This window comes from Rousettus aegyptiacus, unplaced genomic scaffold (assembly GCF_014176215.1).
Source record: "Rousettus aegyptiacus isolate mRouAeg1 unplaced genomic scaffold, mRouAeg1.p scaffold_m13_p_2, whole genome shotgun sequence".
In the NCBI taxonomy this organism is placed as follows: domain Eukaryota; kingdom Metazoa; phylum Chordata; class Mammalia; order Chiroptera; family Pteropodidae; genus Rousettus; species Rousettus aegyptiacus.
In genome coordinates, this window is record NW_023416295.1 from 83597578 (window position 1) to 83614671 (window position 17094).

General features: G+C 37.9%; 1 protein-coding gene across 3 annotated transcripts in view; it reads left to right on the top strand.

Annotated features, from left to right (window-relative positions):
- RALB (RAS like proto-oncogene B) overlaps positions 1-15378 on the top strand; it is a 41192-nt gene extending 25814 nt beyond the window's left edge. For 2 of the 3 annotated variants that reach the window (XM_016127576.2, XM_016127577.2), the window contains exons 3-5: positions 6856-7064; positions 10642-10819; positions 13704-15378. In XM_016127576.2, the coding sequence (XP_015983062.1) occupies positions 6856-7064; positions 10642-10819; positions 13704-13823 (507 nt within the window). In that variant the 3' untranslated portion in view covers positions 13824-15378. Of the gene's footprint in view, positions 1-6855; positions 7065-8555; positions 10138-10641; positions 10820-13703 lie in introns of those variants that run through there. The other variant, XM_036236673.1, reaches the window with a different exon arrangement.
- The last annotated feature ends 1716 nt before the right edge of the window (positions 15379-17094 follow it).

Consider the following 17094-nt stretch of genomic DNA (forward strand, 5'->3'; position numbering starts at 1 on the left):
TTGATGACCATTGCTGGTACTACAAGCAGAGTATTCAGATGAGAGCTTCAATGGCAGGGCCTCTCACTTGCATCACTTTTTACATGGTCATGTGCTTTACAAAATTTGTGAAACAAAGAAAGCTATCGGAACAACAATTGGTTAAGATCATTATCCCTTTTCCCTAGACTTTCCATCTGTCCAGCTTCCTCTTATTTTGGATGATGCTGGAGTGGCCATGGCACTTTTGGAATCTAGCTGAGGGAAGTTGAATTAAGGATATGTTTAGTTGGAGGTTAGTGGTATGTATTTATGTGGTTTGGAGTCACTTTTGGGTTGTGGTTGTTTTTACTAGCCATCCCAGTGCAGGAATAGCTTCCAGGAATATTTGCTACAGCCCACTGTGCTGACTCACCTGCCATTGTGATATGAGGTGCAGTGCTAGGGGTGTATCTTGGTATGAACTTGTCCTGTGGCACCTGGCACTGAATGTGTGGGCAGTGGAGGAGAAACAAGGGTTGAAATAGGAATCTGCAGACTGGTCCGGAAAGTGCTTCCAGATCTTACAGGGAAGCTCTAGAGAGGTCCCCTAAACTTGATAGTAGTCCTACAGCTTTCATTTCTAGTAATGTCAAGTAGTTGTGAAGCTGAAAAAACCTTTCTAAACTCTCAATAAAATAAAAATTTGGATCAACTAGGCTAGAGGAAAGACGAAATTTTTTAAATTCTTTGTAGGAAATATTTCAAAATCACTGGCATATGACAAGATAATCAAAGAATATATAACAAACAAACAAGCAAAAAGTAGGGTGGTATTCTGGAGGCAGTTAATTAATAAAAATATGTTATTTTGCTGGATTTTGTAATGTAAGCGGTATTTGTGTTCTCTATTGCTGTATAACAAATTATCACAAATTCAGCAGCTTAAAACAACATATATTTTTTACCTACAGTGACCCGGTGTCAGGAATCTGGCCTGGCTTAGCTGAGACCGTGAGCTGCCATGCTCAGGGTCTCACAAGGCTGCAGTCGGTGTCAGCTGAGACTGGGAGCTCACCTGAGGCTCGGGTCCTCTTCCAAGCTCGCGAGTTGCTGGCAGCTCCTAGAGGTGACCATAAGTCCCTGCTACCAGGCCCTTCCCATGGCCACTTGCTTCTTCAAGGCCAGCAGGAAGGTCTCTGGTTAGCTAAGACAGATTCTTATAAAAGGAAATGTAATCATGGGGTAACCTCATGCCCATTGTCATATTCTGTTGGTTAGAGGCCAGTCACAGTTTCTTCTGCATCCAAGGGGAGGGCATCATATAACAGCATGACTCACTGAGGGTCACCTGAGGGTGTGTTTGCCACAGTATTTGTTCACTCAAAAATTTTATGATGTATTTCAATTTCCCCTTCTAGATATTCATTTTTCTATCCAATATTATATGTGTAATTTTGTATTTCTTAAAGAGAGGCCCAAGATGAATAAGCTTCAGACCAAATCCTGATCTCCTTCTGGAGATCTTATCTTGAGAAACTTGCTTTTGATGCTAACTTTCTTTATCTTATAAAAGGGGCCAAAGTGGGGAAATCTAGTGGAATTTGCTTAATTTACCCACACATTTTTGCATCAAAGAGGAGATATAAATTTTGAAGTCTGCTTTGGAAGTCTTTGTTTACTTATTTGGTTTTGCTTATTAATGTGATTTACCTACTATAAATTCTTTTCTGTAACAGAGGCTGGGGAGGAAGAGAGGGTGAGGAGAGGATTAAGATGAAGGAGATAGGATTAAAGGTGTAGTTAGTACATGAGATGAGGGAAGGGGATTTTGTCCTCTTAAGGAATGAATAATTGGCCATATCTCAGATATTTTTGATTGCTTCAACTGGAGGGCTAGTACTACCAGCATCTAGTGGGTACATGCCAGGGATGCTCCTTAACATCCTATGGTACATGGGAGAGAACTATCCCATCCAAAATGTCCATAGTACTTCTGTTGAAAAGCCCAGGATTAGAGGCAGAGCTCTGAGACTAGGATTTTCCTACTCAGCATTGCTGCTGACACCATGGGATTAGGAGTCTCGTCTGGATTTTTTATGTTTATGATGTTTGTTTGTATGTGGCAAGAGGGAGAGAAAAGATGCATGCAGAAGAATCAAGAGTGTTTTCTTCTTAGTTTCTTCAGAGAAACAACGGAAAGTTATGCTTGATCTTAGGCTGTTTTTCTCACGGGCTAACACATTTGAGGACCGGAAGACAGCAGTACTTTTTGAAGAAATGGTAAAATAAAATCAGAGCAAGAGCAGAAGAGAGATAAATCGATGTGTGCTTATGGAAGTCTTTACTTGATTGCTAAAACAGTGCTGTCTAATAGAACCTCTTGTGATAATGAAAGTATTCTATATCTATACTGTCCAATAAAGGCGGCTACTGAGCATTTGAGACGTGGCTAGTGGCTACTATATTGGACAGCATTCCAGAACCATAATTTTGGAGCTTGGAGAGACCTTAGCAGTTATTTCCTAAACCTTGCTGATTATAAAATCTCCTGGGGGACCTTTTATTAAATACCTTCTAAATAACACTTCTGGAGTTGAGAATTGCGAATCTTCTTTTTTATAAAGCCTTCCCAGCAATTCTAACACATGGCCAGGTTTGATAACCCCTGCCTGAGAAAGATCGGCTAGTCCAGCCTGTTTTCATAGAAAAGGAAACTGAGTCCTGTACTTGGCGATGCTAGTTGTCTAAAGTCTCATGGTCCATTCAAACTCTTTGTGGTCCAATGCTTTACTTTTAGTGTTTTTAAAAATTTCCCTTATTTGGTGGAATTGCCATGAAAATTGAATTATGGAAGGAGCCACAGTCCCAGAAGTCTTTATTTTTGTCTGAGTTCTGACTTTGAGAAAAATTAGAAGTTTTTAACCATTTTATCCTTGACCTAATGTACTCGAAGACTTTTTAAGCTATTTGCCAATTCTGGTAGTGTGAGGCTGGTGATGGGGAGAATTTAGCAGCACCTGCCTCAGACTTTCAGTGGCTGGCAAGGTCAGCATAGACATGGCTTAGTAACAAGGTGTCTGTGCGAAGTTCCTCTTAGATTTGTGCATATTGGCCATCTGGAACTGAATCACACACAGCCCTATGAGGCCAGCAGTGTGGTTCATCTTAACAGATACCAAGGCTTAGGGGATTTTGTGTTTCCAGTGGAAAAATGTGAACGCCAAGGTTGTCATCCAATGTTCTGATAATAAGCACACTTTTCACTGGCAACAGAGTTATGCAGTCATATCAGGACATTCTGATTTCTAGTGTTGAAGGAGTCAATGGAACTCTTGTTGATTTTAACCTTGAAAGCTCAGAAACATGCAATTGAGATGCTTTATGGTGGTATTCAGAGATTTGCACTAGATGGCTTGGGGAGGGGGGTCGGTCATATATTTGTCTCTTTGGAAAGGAGTTAAAAGAAGGACTCTAATGAAGCATAGGCGAATTTTCACATTTTCTCTGTTTTAAGATAATTATTAGTATAACTATAAGAGACCCTAATATGAAAAATGTTTTAGTATTTTTATTTTTAGGTTTAAAGTCATTTAAACTAGTATCTCTTAATTGGTAATATAAGTCTCTTTTTAAGGGAGTTCTTCCAAGGTCCTGTAAGTTCAAATTGGTATTTTCAATTCAGTTTTTAGATTTAAAAAAAAATAAAATTACAGTTTTATAAAGATATAATTCACACAACATGAAATTCACCTTTTTAGAGTATACAATTCAATGATTTTTAGTATATTCGCACAGATATACAAGGATCACCATCATATAAATGTAAAACATTTCATCACTCCTTCTGCCAAAAACCCTACATATTAGTAGTCATTTCTTATTATTGCTGCCCCCAACCCCCATTCCTGGTTCTTGACAACCACTTTCTGTTTTTATGGATTTACCTATTCTGGACATTTTTGATAAATGGAATCATACAATATGTTACCTTCATATCTGGCTTTTTTCACTTAACATAATGTTTTTTAAGTTCATCCATGTTGTAGCAGCATTTCATTGCTTTTAAAAAAGGAATATAATTTACATACTATAAATTTTACCCTTTTAAAGTATATAACTCAGTGTTTTTTGTATAGTCACAGAGTTGTACAATGATCACCACTGTCTAATTCCTGAACATTTTCATTACCCAGAAAGAAACTCCATACCCATTAGCAGTCCCTCACCATTCCCTCCCACCCTGCCCCCCAGTCCTGGCAACTACTAATTTACTTTACAGTTCCATAGGTTTGTCTGTTCTGGACATTTCATATCAATAGATTCATGTAATATGTGACCTTTTGTGTCTGGCTTCTTCTACTTACCATAATTTGTCAAGGTTCATCTGTATTGTGATATGAATCAATACTTTGTTCCTTTTTGTGACTGAATAATATTTCATCCTCTGGATATACCATGTTTTGTTTTTCTATTCATCAATTGATGGACGTTTGTATTATTTCTGCTTTTTGGCTATTATGATAATGTTGTTATGAACATTTGTGTACAAGTTTTGAATGTGCACATATGTTTTAAATTCTCTTTGGGGTATATCTAGGCATGAAATTTGTTGAGTCGTATGGTAATTCTATGTATATAACTTTTGGGAAGTAAAAAACTGTTTTCCACTGAGGCTGCACCATTTTACAATCCCACTAGCAGTGTATGATGTTGAGCATCTTTCCATGTGCTTATCGGCCATTCGTGTATCATCTTTGGAGAAATGTCTATTCAGATCTTTTGCCTAGTTTTCGATTGGGTTATTTGTCTTGTCATTGTTGATTTTTAAGAGTTCTTTATATATTCAGGGTACAAGTCCCTTTTTAGATATATGATTTACAAATATTTTCTTCCATTCTTTGGATTATCTTTTTACTTTCCTGATGGTGTCCTTTGAAGCATGGAAGTTTTAAATTTCAATGAAGTCCAATTTATCTGTTTTTTGTTGTTGTTGCTTATGTTTTGGTGTCATATCTAAGGGTGGATTGCTAAATCCAAGGTCATAAAGATTTAAACCTGTGTTTTATTTCGTGGTTTATAGGTTTAGCTCTTACATTAGGTCTTTGTTCTATTTTGAGTTAATTTTTGTATGTGACGTGAAGTAGGGGCCCAAATGTGGATATCCATTTATACCAGCACCAATTCAATTTTAATAGTGTATTGCTGTCATTAATTTACTTTTTTTCTGAATATCTTGACTTTCAGCATCAAGATAATTACTTATTTGATGTATAATACAATATAAAGAAATAGTTATGAAATATTATCATTGTTACTAAATAATATAAACACTGAGGTAAGTTCACTATTTCTTTGAATTTTTTTTTTTTTTTTTTGTCCTTAGTCTCTTTTAGTGGGATGTATTCTGTCAAAACGTTCTAGAGTCTCTTGAATTAATTCTCTGTGTTGCTACATTCCCCATTTAATATTCATTTGGGTTCATTTTGCTTCAGTTTTTCTGTTTAATGGCTTTTAAATTTGTTTCGTTTTGTTTGTTCTTTAAAGATATCATTTTGGCACATATATACGTACACATTAAGATATATATCTATACACACAATAATATATATATTTTTTGTATATTTTATTCTCCCTACTTTGTGTAAAAGATAGACTGTTGTATTCTGGATGTCTTTACATACTAGCACATAGTTTTCTTCCTCATTATTTATAGTCTCATTGTATTCTATTATGTGGATTCCTGTCAGTGAGCATTTGGGTGGTTTTAATCTTTTACTGTTATACACAGTGCCACAGTGAATAACCTCTGATGTTCTTGTGCAGTGTTTCTGTAGATTAGATTCTAGAAGCAGGGTGGCTGGGACAGAGGATAAGTGCTTCTCTAGTTCTGTTAGATGTTGCCATATTTATCTCCATAAGGACTATACTGTGCTCTACTACCACTAGCAGCGTACAAGAGTGCCTTTTCCCCAGAGTATGTTGTCACACTTGGGATTTTTGCCATTCTGGTAGGTGAACAACAGTATCTCAATGTAGTTACAATTTGTGTTTTCTTTATTAGTGAGGATGACCATCTTTCATATATTTAACATTGTATGTATTTATTTTTCTGTGAATTGTTTATGTCCATTGTCATGTTTCCCCATTGGATTGTTAATCTTTTTTCCCTTCCTGTTTCTAGAGACTGTATAGCTCTTTGTGACATGGCTTCAGATACTTATTCGTCATTTGTCTTTGTTTATAGTGTGTTGTGCCAAACACACTGTAGTGTGTTTCTAAAAAAATTTTTTATGTAGTCTAATTTATCAATTTTTTCTTACATGGCTTCTGGATTTTGAGTCATAGTTAAAAAGGCCTTCCCCACTTCAAGGTAATAAAGGGATTTCACTCATATTTTCTTCTAGTATTTGAAGGTTTTACTTTTCACATTTAATCTTTGACCCATTTGGAGTTTATCATGTTGTATAGTTATTTAAGCCTCTTGGTACCTCTTATGAAATTGCTTTTTAGATGAGTTTTAGAATTTTGTTGATTATAAATAAGAACTCCTGTTTCTCACCCTTGCCAGTGTTTGCTTTATAATTTTTTGCTAACAGCAGTATTGCCCAGTGTTCTGCTGTATGCTTGGTTTCCTCATCTGTAAAATGGGAATGTCCGCTCTTGTTGTTTAAAAACAGAATAAAAAATGGTTGAACTGAGAGCAATAAAGAAGTGTTATATAAGGAGTTATTTTTATTTTATAGTGCCTTACATATAGCATGATAATTTAAAGGCACTCAGTAATATTCAATTGGCAAAGTAGGCAACGTTCTTGTACACTGATATTTATTTTTTGTCAGATTTTATTTCTCTTAAAACTTTGTTAATTACTGGTAATGTTGTTTATTTCCACAGTTTGTGGAAGACTATGAACCTACCAAAGCTGACAGCTACAGAAAGAAAGTAGTTCTCGATGGGGAAGAAGTCCAGATAGATATTCTGGACACTGCTGGGCAAGAGGACTATGCAGCCATTCGTGACAACTACTTTCGTAGTGGGGAAGGTTTTCTCCTCGTGTTCTCGATCACAGAACATGAATCATTTACTGCAACTGCCGAATTCAGGTGTGTTTGAAATAGCCTCCAGCTTCCAGGAGGCTTTTTGCCTTCCTTTCATGTGTCTTAGGCTTAGAATGAATTTTGGGGCTGAGCACAGTCATAGATGGTTGAGCTTGGAATTCAGAAGAATCTGAAAGAATTTTCTGGGGCTTTTTGAATCTTGGCATATTGGAGTCTACCATTTGTTATAATCTCTTTGGACTTCCCTGTTTTACAGTCATTTCTGAATATAAATGATCTTAAGACTCTATCGTTCCTAAAGGGAACAAAGCCATTCCACATAGTCAGAACCTGTCCTTTCGTTTTCATATAAATCCTGAGAGACAGTGATTGATAAGAGTCAGCTATCTATCTTTTTTATAATTTGCTTGAAAAGTAACACGTTTGATCTGTTTTGATCTATATTGTCAGCAGAGTGAAAGATATGAGTCAGAGTGACTGTTTGCTGCTACCATAAGATGGAAAGAACCCAGCTTTGAAATCAGACAGACCTAGGTTTGAATCCCTGCCCAGCCACTTAACAGTTTTGTGACCCTGGGCAAGTTTACTAAGCATTAGAGATTCTGTTGGTTTTTTATCTGAAGATGTACTTGTTAGCTGATGAAATGAAATGGTGCTCTAGACATAAATTCCATAAGGGCAGGAGCTGTGGCCACCCTTCATTGTGTAGTATCCCCAGACCTTCTCATAGCCTGGTCACATGGTCCTTCCATACCGAGTGCAATATTCACTGCTATAATTCATTTGAAAATGGGGTAAAGATACCTTAAGTTTATTTTGTTATAAGGAAATAGTGAGCCGTTAAGCATAATTCTTATGGGAATTCTAACAGGAAGTATGTCTCCCTCTTTACCTTGTATCCTTCCCATTTCTCTTACACAGTTGTATTTTTTCATCTATCCTTCTTATAAACAGATCTGTCCAGATGACTTTTTATTTTAAGGACCAGATCTAGAGTCTAACAGGGAACTTAAAAAGGCAGGGAGGGATGGAGGGAAACAGTGATTTTTTTCATTCTTTAGCAAGTTTGTCAGAAATTAAGGTGGTCAATTGAAGAAGAAAATGAGGAAGCTAAATATCTCCCTAAGATTTGGAAGGAAGTATCAATGAGCCAGGGAGGCCTCATGGGGTAAAAACTCTGGTAAACCAGTGGAGCGAGTACAAAGTACTAGGTCGTGCCTCAGTTGTTAGGCTTTTATAGTTGCAAGATTACGAAGGTTGAGTAACTCAGTTCTCTGGAACTATAGTGTGTGTGCTATGGTGATCAGTCAAATGACTGGGGCTCCTTATGAGAAGTCCTCATAATTTTTAGACTTCTCTGACATACCTAGAGGTTTCTATATGTGGATATAGTCCATGGATTCATAATTGTTTACAGCTACATAATTCTGTTTTTATGCCTCCTTGAAATAAAACAGGACAGATGCACACACTACTAATTTTCTTCCCTGTCCTGCGCCTTTTGATTTCCTGCTGCCTTTTGACTCACCGAGAAAGGAAGTACTGGGCAGGAGAAGAGTCATCTTCTGAGAATCGGCGGTACCACCCTTGGCCCATCCTCCCGGATCACCACACATGCACACAGATCATGTTCATGCATTCCCACAGAGTTGGAGCAGGGTCTCATGTCATCTTGGGAGAAGGGTTTTTGGTTGTTATGAGAGAAGAGGGATCCTTTGAAGAAAAAGGACAGATGACTACCTAAAAGAAAAAGAAAGGAAAGTGTGTTTTTCTGACTTGAACTCTGACATTTAGATAAAAATCTCAGAGCTGCCCAGGTTTCGCATGTCATTGGAATCAGAAGAATGGAGGTGGATTTTCTGAGTTTTTGTAGTTAAACTCAGTCACTTTATATCTGGTAGCATTTTTAAAACATAGCATTTCTGTGTTTATCTTCCAAATGTAAAGATCCTGACATAAAGCAAAATGTTAATACACTCTATCTTTTTTTTTTGAGCTTTTAAAAAAAATTATTATTTATTATTATTTATGCCTCCAGCATCTGATCTTCCTAGGTGGTCTCCCATCCAAGTACTAACCAGGCCCAACCCTGCTTAGTTTCCAAGATCGGACATCGGGCTTATTTAGGGTGGCATGACCGTAGACCATGGACCGTGGCTCCACTGGGGTGTGAACCCAGAACCTTCTGCATGTAAAGCAGACGTACTAGCCGCTACACTATGGAACCATGTCCAGTATAAATTCTATCTTGATACTTTTCCTGGATATAGTCTACAAACTAGAGAAATAGTTTTGTTACAAGAGACAGAACTTGGTACTCTCATTTTTGGATCAGTATGTTTATGAATGAGGTTATTTTACATGCCTCTGCAAGACTAATGAGCCAGAAAGCTATCAGTTATTGTCTATAGTTTGATGAATCACATAACTTCTAAAGGGAGCATGCTCTTTGACCCCTGTTGAAATGTAAGGGACAGCAAAGCTGCTTAGAGGCAATTTTCAAGCATCTATTGTGTCTTTTTCCTTCTTCTTAAAATATTTGATTTCTGGTACTTTAATTGCCTGTATGGAAAAATTTTTAAAGATTTTTATTGTTATGAAAAGTTATCCTATGTCATATAAAAATCAATGAAAATACATTTTTTGAAGGGATGAGGGGTTTCTTTTTGGAATGAATTGGAATGTAGAAGTAGAAAAATCCCTACCGGATCAAAATAGTGCAAGTGGAGTATTTGATTTTTTTTAATATTTGGTTTTGATTAATGACTTACAGAGCTGATCGTTTTTACTAAGAGGTAAAATTTAACATGCTGTGGGTAACAGTTCTTTTAGAGAAGATGCTTTCAAAGTATTTTTCCATAGGCCTTGAAGTATTTCATTTTTTTTTTCCACTTTGTAGTAGAAAAATAATGTACATAAAATGCAATTACTGCCTGACATAACTGTCCGCATTCTGTGGCCTATAACAATTACTGTATATAAATGGAAACTGGGGTAGGAGGAGGCAGGTGCCTATACACATATAAATATAATCGAAACAGAAGTTTCACAAACCCATACTTACCTTTCCTCCTAGAGGTGTTCCCTCTGATGTTTCTTTTCTATTCTATTTCAGTGAGGGAAAAAAATTACTAGTTACGACCTACTAAATTGATTTCATGATCTACTAATAGACTGCTATCCTCCATATGAAAAAACACTAGGTTTCATAGCTTTTATTCTCACAAAGAGATCATCCCATTTTTTTCAGAAGCGTTATTAAGCATTTTATATATGAAGATACTCCTTTCAGCTTGTTTTGACCTAGGGGTCCCCAAGTTTTTATTCTTTTTCTTTTCTTTTTTTTTTGCCTAAGCAAAAATTAGAGACCCTGTTGAAATGCAGCATCCTGGATGCCCACCCAGACATTTATTTCTGTAGCTCTATTGTGGGGCCCAGAAAAATGCATTTGTAATGAGCACACTGGTCATTTGGAGAACCAGACTTTGAAAACCCTTATCTAGCTTATGACAGGATCTAGGGACTGTGTCCTTCGGATAAGCCCTACATGTAGCAATTTCTTCTTCTGCCTTTAGAAAGCCTTTTTTAAAAAATGTCTTTATTTTTGGATGTAACACCTTAGGGAACAGATCCTCCGTGTTAAGGCTGAAGAAGATAAAATTCCATTGCTCGTGGTGGGAAACAAATCAGACCTGGAGGAGCGGAGGCAGGTGCCGGTGGAGGAGGCCCGGAGCAAAGCGGAGGAGTGGGGCGTGCAGTACGTGGAGACATCGGCCAAGACCCGGGCCAACGTGGACAAGGTGGGCGAGCTCTTCGTGTTTCTTGGAAACACACTTGAGAAACGGCATGACCTAAGCGTCACCTCTGTTTGTTCTTAAGGGACTCATTTATGGAAACTAGAGGAGGACTCATTCTTCCAGATGTCCACCTCATTATGATGAGAGGTTCTGGGAGGATTTGACCCTGACTGTAAACAACCCAGAGTTTTTCACTCTGTCACGACCTTGTTGGAGCATGCTTATTGGTGCTGGCACAGCCTGTGGATGTAGGATGAGATGAGGCTATTGGGCTACGAAGCCTGTGCTGGAAGGGTGGACACTAAGTACAGCAGGTCCTTAGATAAGTCATTTTGTTCAGTGTCCCCTGTTATAACATTGCTGGGATGCCATGGGAACTTAATTCTTGTTTATTTCAATTAGCCTATGGTAACATTTGTTTCTTTGGTGTACCAAGTCGCAGAACATATCCACAGTGTCAAGCGAGGACATACTGTGTAGCATTCCTATGCTCTCTCGTCTTCCATAGCCTTTTGTTCTGCGGGCGAGGGGCTGGTTGTGCCGGCTGCTTCTTGGGAGGTCCCCAAAGAAACAACGTATGTCTTGATTTTTCTCTCACTGAGTTATTGGTTAGATTTATTCTTTTCACCTTACCATCCACAAGCAGAGCCAAGGTGTTCTGTCTTTATAACTGAATCTGTCAATTGTATTTGCCCTCAGGAATCAACTCTACAGGGATTTCTTGTCTCTCCCTTACCAAACCCCAGTGTACTTTCTCATTCAAATCTCTGAAGCTAATGAAAGGAAGACCTTGATGATGATGAACACTGACCATTTGAAAATCTACCTGCCAGTGATTGCACTTGTTAGGCCCTTTTTTTTTGTTTTTAAATTAGATTCATAGTGGTTGTCACACAACTAAAATAGACATCCTAAAAGATGAGGCTCTCCCTGTGCCTTCACCTCTGTCAGCGCTTATTTATGATTCATGCTCTTGTAAAATCTAAACACTTTTCACTTTGGCAGCTAAGCAGCGATTTGTCTGCTCTGTGTTACGCAGCATCAGCATCTGAATCCCCCATATCGCTTCCTATGTTTCTTTTTCTTATGGAGAAAAATTCTCCTTTACTGCTTACCTGAAGAGGGAGAGATTTGTAGCCAACTTTTACTTTAGCTTGAAAGGGTAGAGAGGCACATTAGTATATAGAATGTCGTGTAGATGGGGTTACCTCTAGAAGCACGTTGGCAGCACCTACAGCATAAGTTTGTTTAGTTGTAGTCTGCAACGTGAAGTGTGTTCACCTATCAGACACTTTTTCTTTCTACTGTTATCTCAACTCTTAATGTTGATTATTGTGCTATTCCAAATCTCTTTCTATCACATCGTTTCCTAGCTATAGAAAACACATAGGAATTCCAGACATATACCTCATTTAAAAAGAATCAGGAAGGCTTTCTTGTCATGGAACTGTCAATGCGTGTTTTTTGGTGGGAAGGGTGGGTGGTGGGGAAGGGGGCTGTTGTACAGCAGCTTGTCGGCTTCCCTTCCTCCACTGGACCAGCTTGACCTGCCAAACAGGAACCAGCAGAAACTTATGACTGGCAGCATTGTATTCACTTGTAAACAATTTACTTGAAAGGAGGTTGTTGATAAGATCAGCTGATGAACAACTTTGTCATCATTTTAAGTTGGACGCATTCCGTGCCCCTCCTCCTGCCTTTTGCTGTTAGAACAAAAAGAAAAACCTGTAACATTGGAAGCTCTTCACTGTTGCTGTTATGGGTGGGGCGCTTTTTTGAGAGACTGGAGAAAAGGGGTGCGTAGGTTAGCCTGCCTGATCCAGGTTGCCGGGCGTCCTTTTCTGTGCTCTGAGCTGGTAGTAAGTGCTTGTGAAGCCCCACACTCAGAAAGCTCGATTTTGCTTTCTACTAAATAAGAAGGTATGTCTATGAAAATAAAAGGAGGTTGTGGTTTTGTGTGAAAGTCCAAAGATAAAAGCCTACACTCAAATCTTCGTCATTCTCTAGGAGAAATCTCAAATGTTTCTTTGTAGGAGGCATATTTTGTCTGCTCGGATATAATCAGTACTTTGGCACGATTGCTAGTAGCAGAGGGCAAAACCCAAATTATTGTGACAAATGATAATCCTATCTCAGTAACACTGGCATTCAAAGGGCAAGTCTCATCAGTCTTGATTAAGTTCCCTCTGGCTGATATTGCAAAGAATGGAGGAGAGGGTGCTCCTGGGAATTAGGGTAGGAATATACATGGGCGGGGGTAGTGTACCAGTACTTGTCTCTCCCCCCATGGCACCAGTTTCATAGTGCAGGAGCCTCATTTGTTATGGTTCATCCTCCCCTTCTCTCTCTCCCCTCCAACTGTGTTTCCAAGTCTGCTCTTGTGGAATTATGCTAGGAACGCTGTCATGCATAATGATGTTCCTACCTTTATAGGGTCCTTATAAGGATTAAATAAGGTATAGGAACTGATATCATTTTTTCTTTTTCTGGTGGTTGGAAATGCTAGAAAGCCTGATTACTATTGTTATTCTCAATATTTGTAAATTTCACAACCTTGTAGATCTGTTCGGTGCTGTTTCATCCTTCATCATACTTACCAGTAGAAAAGATTTTATTCGAAGTAAGCTGTTGAATGGTAGTAACTGTATGACTGGTAGTCACTGACTGTTCCTTAGCTTGACTAGTTGTGTGATGTGAGCAGAGATGTTTATTTGGTAGAATTAGAATATGTTTTTAATGTTAATTCTTATTTATTCTAGACCCTTTGTTTTTGATGGCATGTGGTTCTTAAGAATGAGTTTGTCTTTATGCTTAGTCTGACTGCTTCATTAAATCATTAAGTGGCTTTTTCCTCCCTCTTCTTTTCACCCCTTCCTCCTCACCCCAGGTATTCTTTGATCTAATGAGAGAAATCAGAGCAAAGAAGATGTCAGAAAACAAGGACAAAAATGGCAAGAAAAGCAGCAAGAACAAGAAAAGTTTTAAAGAGAGATGTTGCTTACTGTGACTGTCAAGATGAATGAAGTCAATCGCAGCTAAGGACATGGGGCGGGGTCACTACGAGAAGACTCTGGTCTACTTCTTGGTGTGTTCCCTGCTCACCTAACCTCATTCATGCAGACTTCTTTAAATGGGGAAAAATATTTGTGAATTAGTGGCTGGAAGAAGAAGTAATCCCTTGACCTTGCAGTGGGCCAGCAACTTTGTCAGGAGGTTTCAGAGTTCACTTCTCCTTCATTCTTCCCTTCCTCCCTTCTAGACGTTTAACCGCGTAGATAGTGCTAGAGGTAGGAGATAGTCCAGTGTTCCTTAAAATGAAAGAGGACTGTTATAGCATCTCCCCCCACTCCAGTTTCATAACAGTAGCATCTTTTGTTTTGAAATAAACATGTCTTACTTTATTAGGTTTTGGGAGAAGGGGTGGGGTAAGGTTCCCCTAACCCTTGTCAGCTTAATGGTAGCACTCAGAAAAATCCGTTAAGCTCTAATGACACTGACAAATTCAGAAGATTTTCGGGGATACGTTTCTTGGCAATATCCAGTGGATCTGAAGCATAGCTGAAAAAAAATTTTGAATTGGGCCAAACAGGTAAATACCAAGCTTGTAAATCCTTCTTGCATATGAAAAATGAAGTTGCATTCTTCGTATTTAAATATTGGCTAATGATAGTCTGTGTGTTGGCTATTTTCCTTCTGTAGCAACCTGATTTTTGCGTGGGAGCTTCTTTTTAATAGACTAAGCGAAGATTCAAGAACAGTATACTTTATAAATGACACATTTTTCTAATCAGATTTTGTAATTCTTTGGCTCAATCCTCTCCTAATTGCTAGTCCCGCAGTTAGGCCCGTCCTTCCTTCACCAGGAAGCCGCGTGTCTTGCACTCCCTATCGGCTTCTGTTTGCTCGCGGAGATGGAGGGCAGCCTCTTCTTTTCTTGCTTTGAGTGTAACATGAGTTCTTCTGGAGAATACGATGATTTAGAATCGCATTCTAAAATCATGAAGCCAGCGCCTATGCCACACGCCCTGCTACCTCTCATAGAATTGCTGAGTAACTCTAAATTTAAAATTAGAAGAACTGGGGAAGGACAAGCCATCGTCCCTTTATCTCTGAGAACTGGCTGCTGTTTCTGATTTTTCTTTTTTTTTTCCCAAGACAGCCATATAGTTAGTTAGAAAAAGGTTTTTATTGATGAGATATTGTTAATCTTTCTTGAAACAATCAATATTCTAAATTCAGCAATCAGAAAATTATCCATCAGGAAAAAAGTACTGTGATAAAACCCAGTATTCACATTTTTTCCTCATTTTTCAGAAGTGACATTTTACACATTGGTGCCAAAAGTGAATTGGGGTGGAGAGAGCAGGAACCTTTTGAATTTATAGTCACTATAGAAATTGTAGAAATTATGATATGACTGGAAAACAACCTTGTGTCACCTCCCAAAGGATCATGGGCTTTTGAATAAAAAAAGGCAGACAAATATACTTTTTCAGCTTTTTTATTTTATCCTTCTGTGGTGTATGTGAAATGCAAGTATTAAAGAAATTAACAGTAAATTATTCATTATTGTTCTCGTTTGATGTTCGGCAATAGACAAACTATTTCAATTCTTTGAATTGGGCTCTGGGAAATAAAATTATAAGTATAAACAGTAATTTTAACTTCATCTTTCCTTTGGGAGATGGAGATGACGACCCTTCTAAAAATTGAAAAAGTCGAAGGTAAGCACACTCTTAAATTTTTGAAACGGCCAGGTTCTTTTTATACTGGTTTGCCACCTGTTCGATGTCAGTTCTGGTCAAGAGTAGGTAGGTTTGGAATATGTACAAATAAATTAAAGATGGTATGAATTGTTTCATGCTGTGGAAATTATTCTTGGTATATATTATTAGTATACGCCTAAAGTCATATTTAACTGAATAGCAATCAGAAATGGATTTTCCTAATAGAATAATTTATACATGAGATTCTTTTCCATAGAGGAATAAGGAAGCAATGTTATTTATAAATTTGAAACATAATTACTTGTTAAATGATAAGCTTTTGTGTCCACAGCCTAGCGTTATTTTTCCGAAGTACTCGTCCTAGAAATAGGTGAGCACCTACTTGGTGTCAAGTTCTATTCTAGGTGCTGGGGTACGATGTCGAATAAGGTAGGCAAGATCTTTATTCTCCTGAAGCGAATGCTTTCATGAAGAAAGAGACCAATAATTGAAAATATCGGGGTAAGTCCTTTGCCGAAAATAAAACTGGGTAACACGATAGGAAACGTTTTTGGGCAGGAGGGCCACTTTCAGTGGGTGGTCAGCAAGCTCCTTCAAACAAGTGACATTTAAGCTGGGACTTCATGGCCTGGAAGAGCTGGTTGGGGAGGGGGCGGGGCATCTGGGCCAGAGACCAGCTGGTCCAAGGCCCTCCCTAAGGTAGGTGTTCAGGAAAAGACTGGAGTGTAATGTGCGAGGTGGGCAGAGTAATAGAAGGAGATGTCACAGTCTTTGATTTCATAAAGTGATGTAGGGGAAAAATAACTAAATATGTTATTTTCTACAAGTATCCTATTTCATCAGATCTAAGACACCATTGATTATAAGGTGACATCATAATTTATATACGACTAAAAAAAAACCCTCTTAATTAAGTGAATCCATCCTGAGTTCAATGAAATAAGAATGTGGGAAAAAATATATATTTTAGATTAGATGAATTATGATATATAAATGTAAATGACAATCGAAGTATAAAATTTACCACTGCTGGTCTAGATGTGACATTATAATAAAATACCATAGAAGTTTAGCAGTGGATAAGCATTAACGGTGGACAGATACTAATATCTACAGTTAATGTTATAGTAGTCAACTTGATCTTGATGTTTTTATTTTAAAATTTTATTAAATTATTTAATAAAAATTGTAGCTGTACATGCTTTAAAATTCCTGTCAGTAGCGCTTGTAATGGAAGCTCTTTAGTCTTGCTCTTCCCTACCTCGGCCCTATTCCTCAAAAGTCATGTTTAACCATTTCTATTCTCAGACCATTCATTAGATATTCCTGTATTTCTGATACTACCTTCTTGACTTTCGACCTTAGACATTCCCAGTAATGACTTGCTGTAGTAGATGAGGATTTAGCTCACTCATTCCCTTCCCTGCCATCCCCATTTTTGACAGTAATATCTCTGTTTTTAATTACTCTCTTGGTGATTGTCACACCTTTAAAACTATATATTTGAACTTCTGTTTATTATTTGATCGACTCCTGCTCATTGTCTCTTGA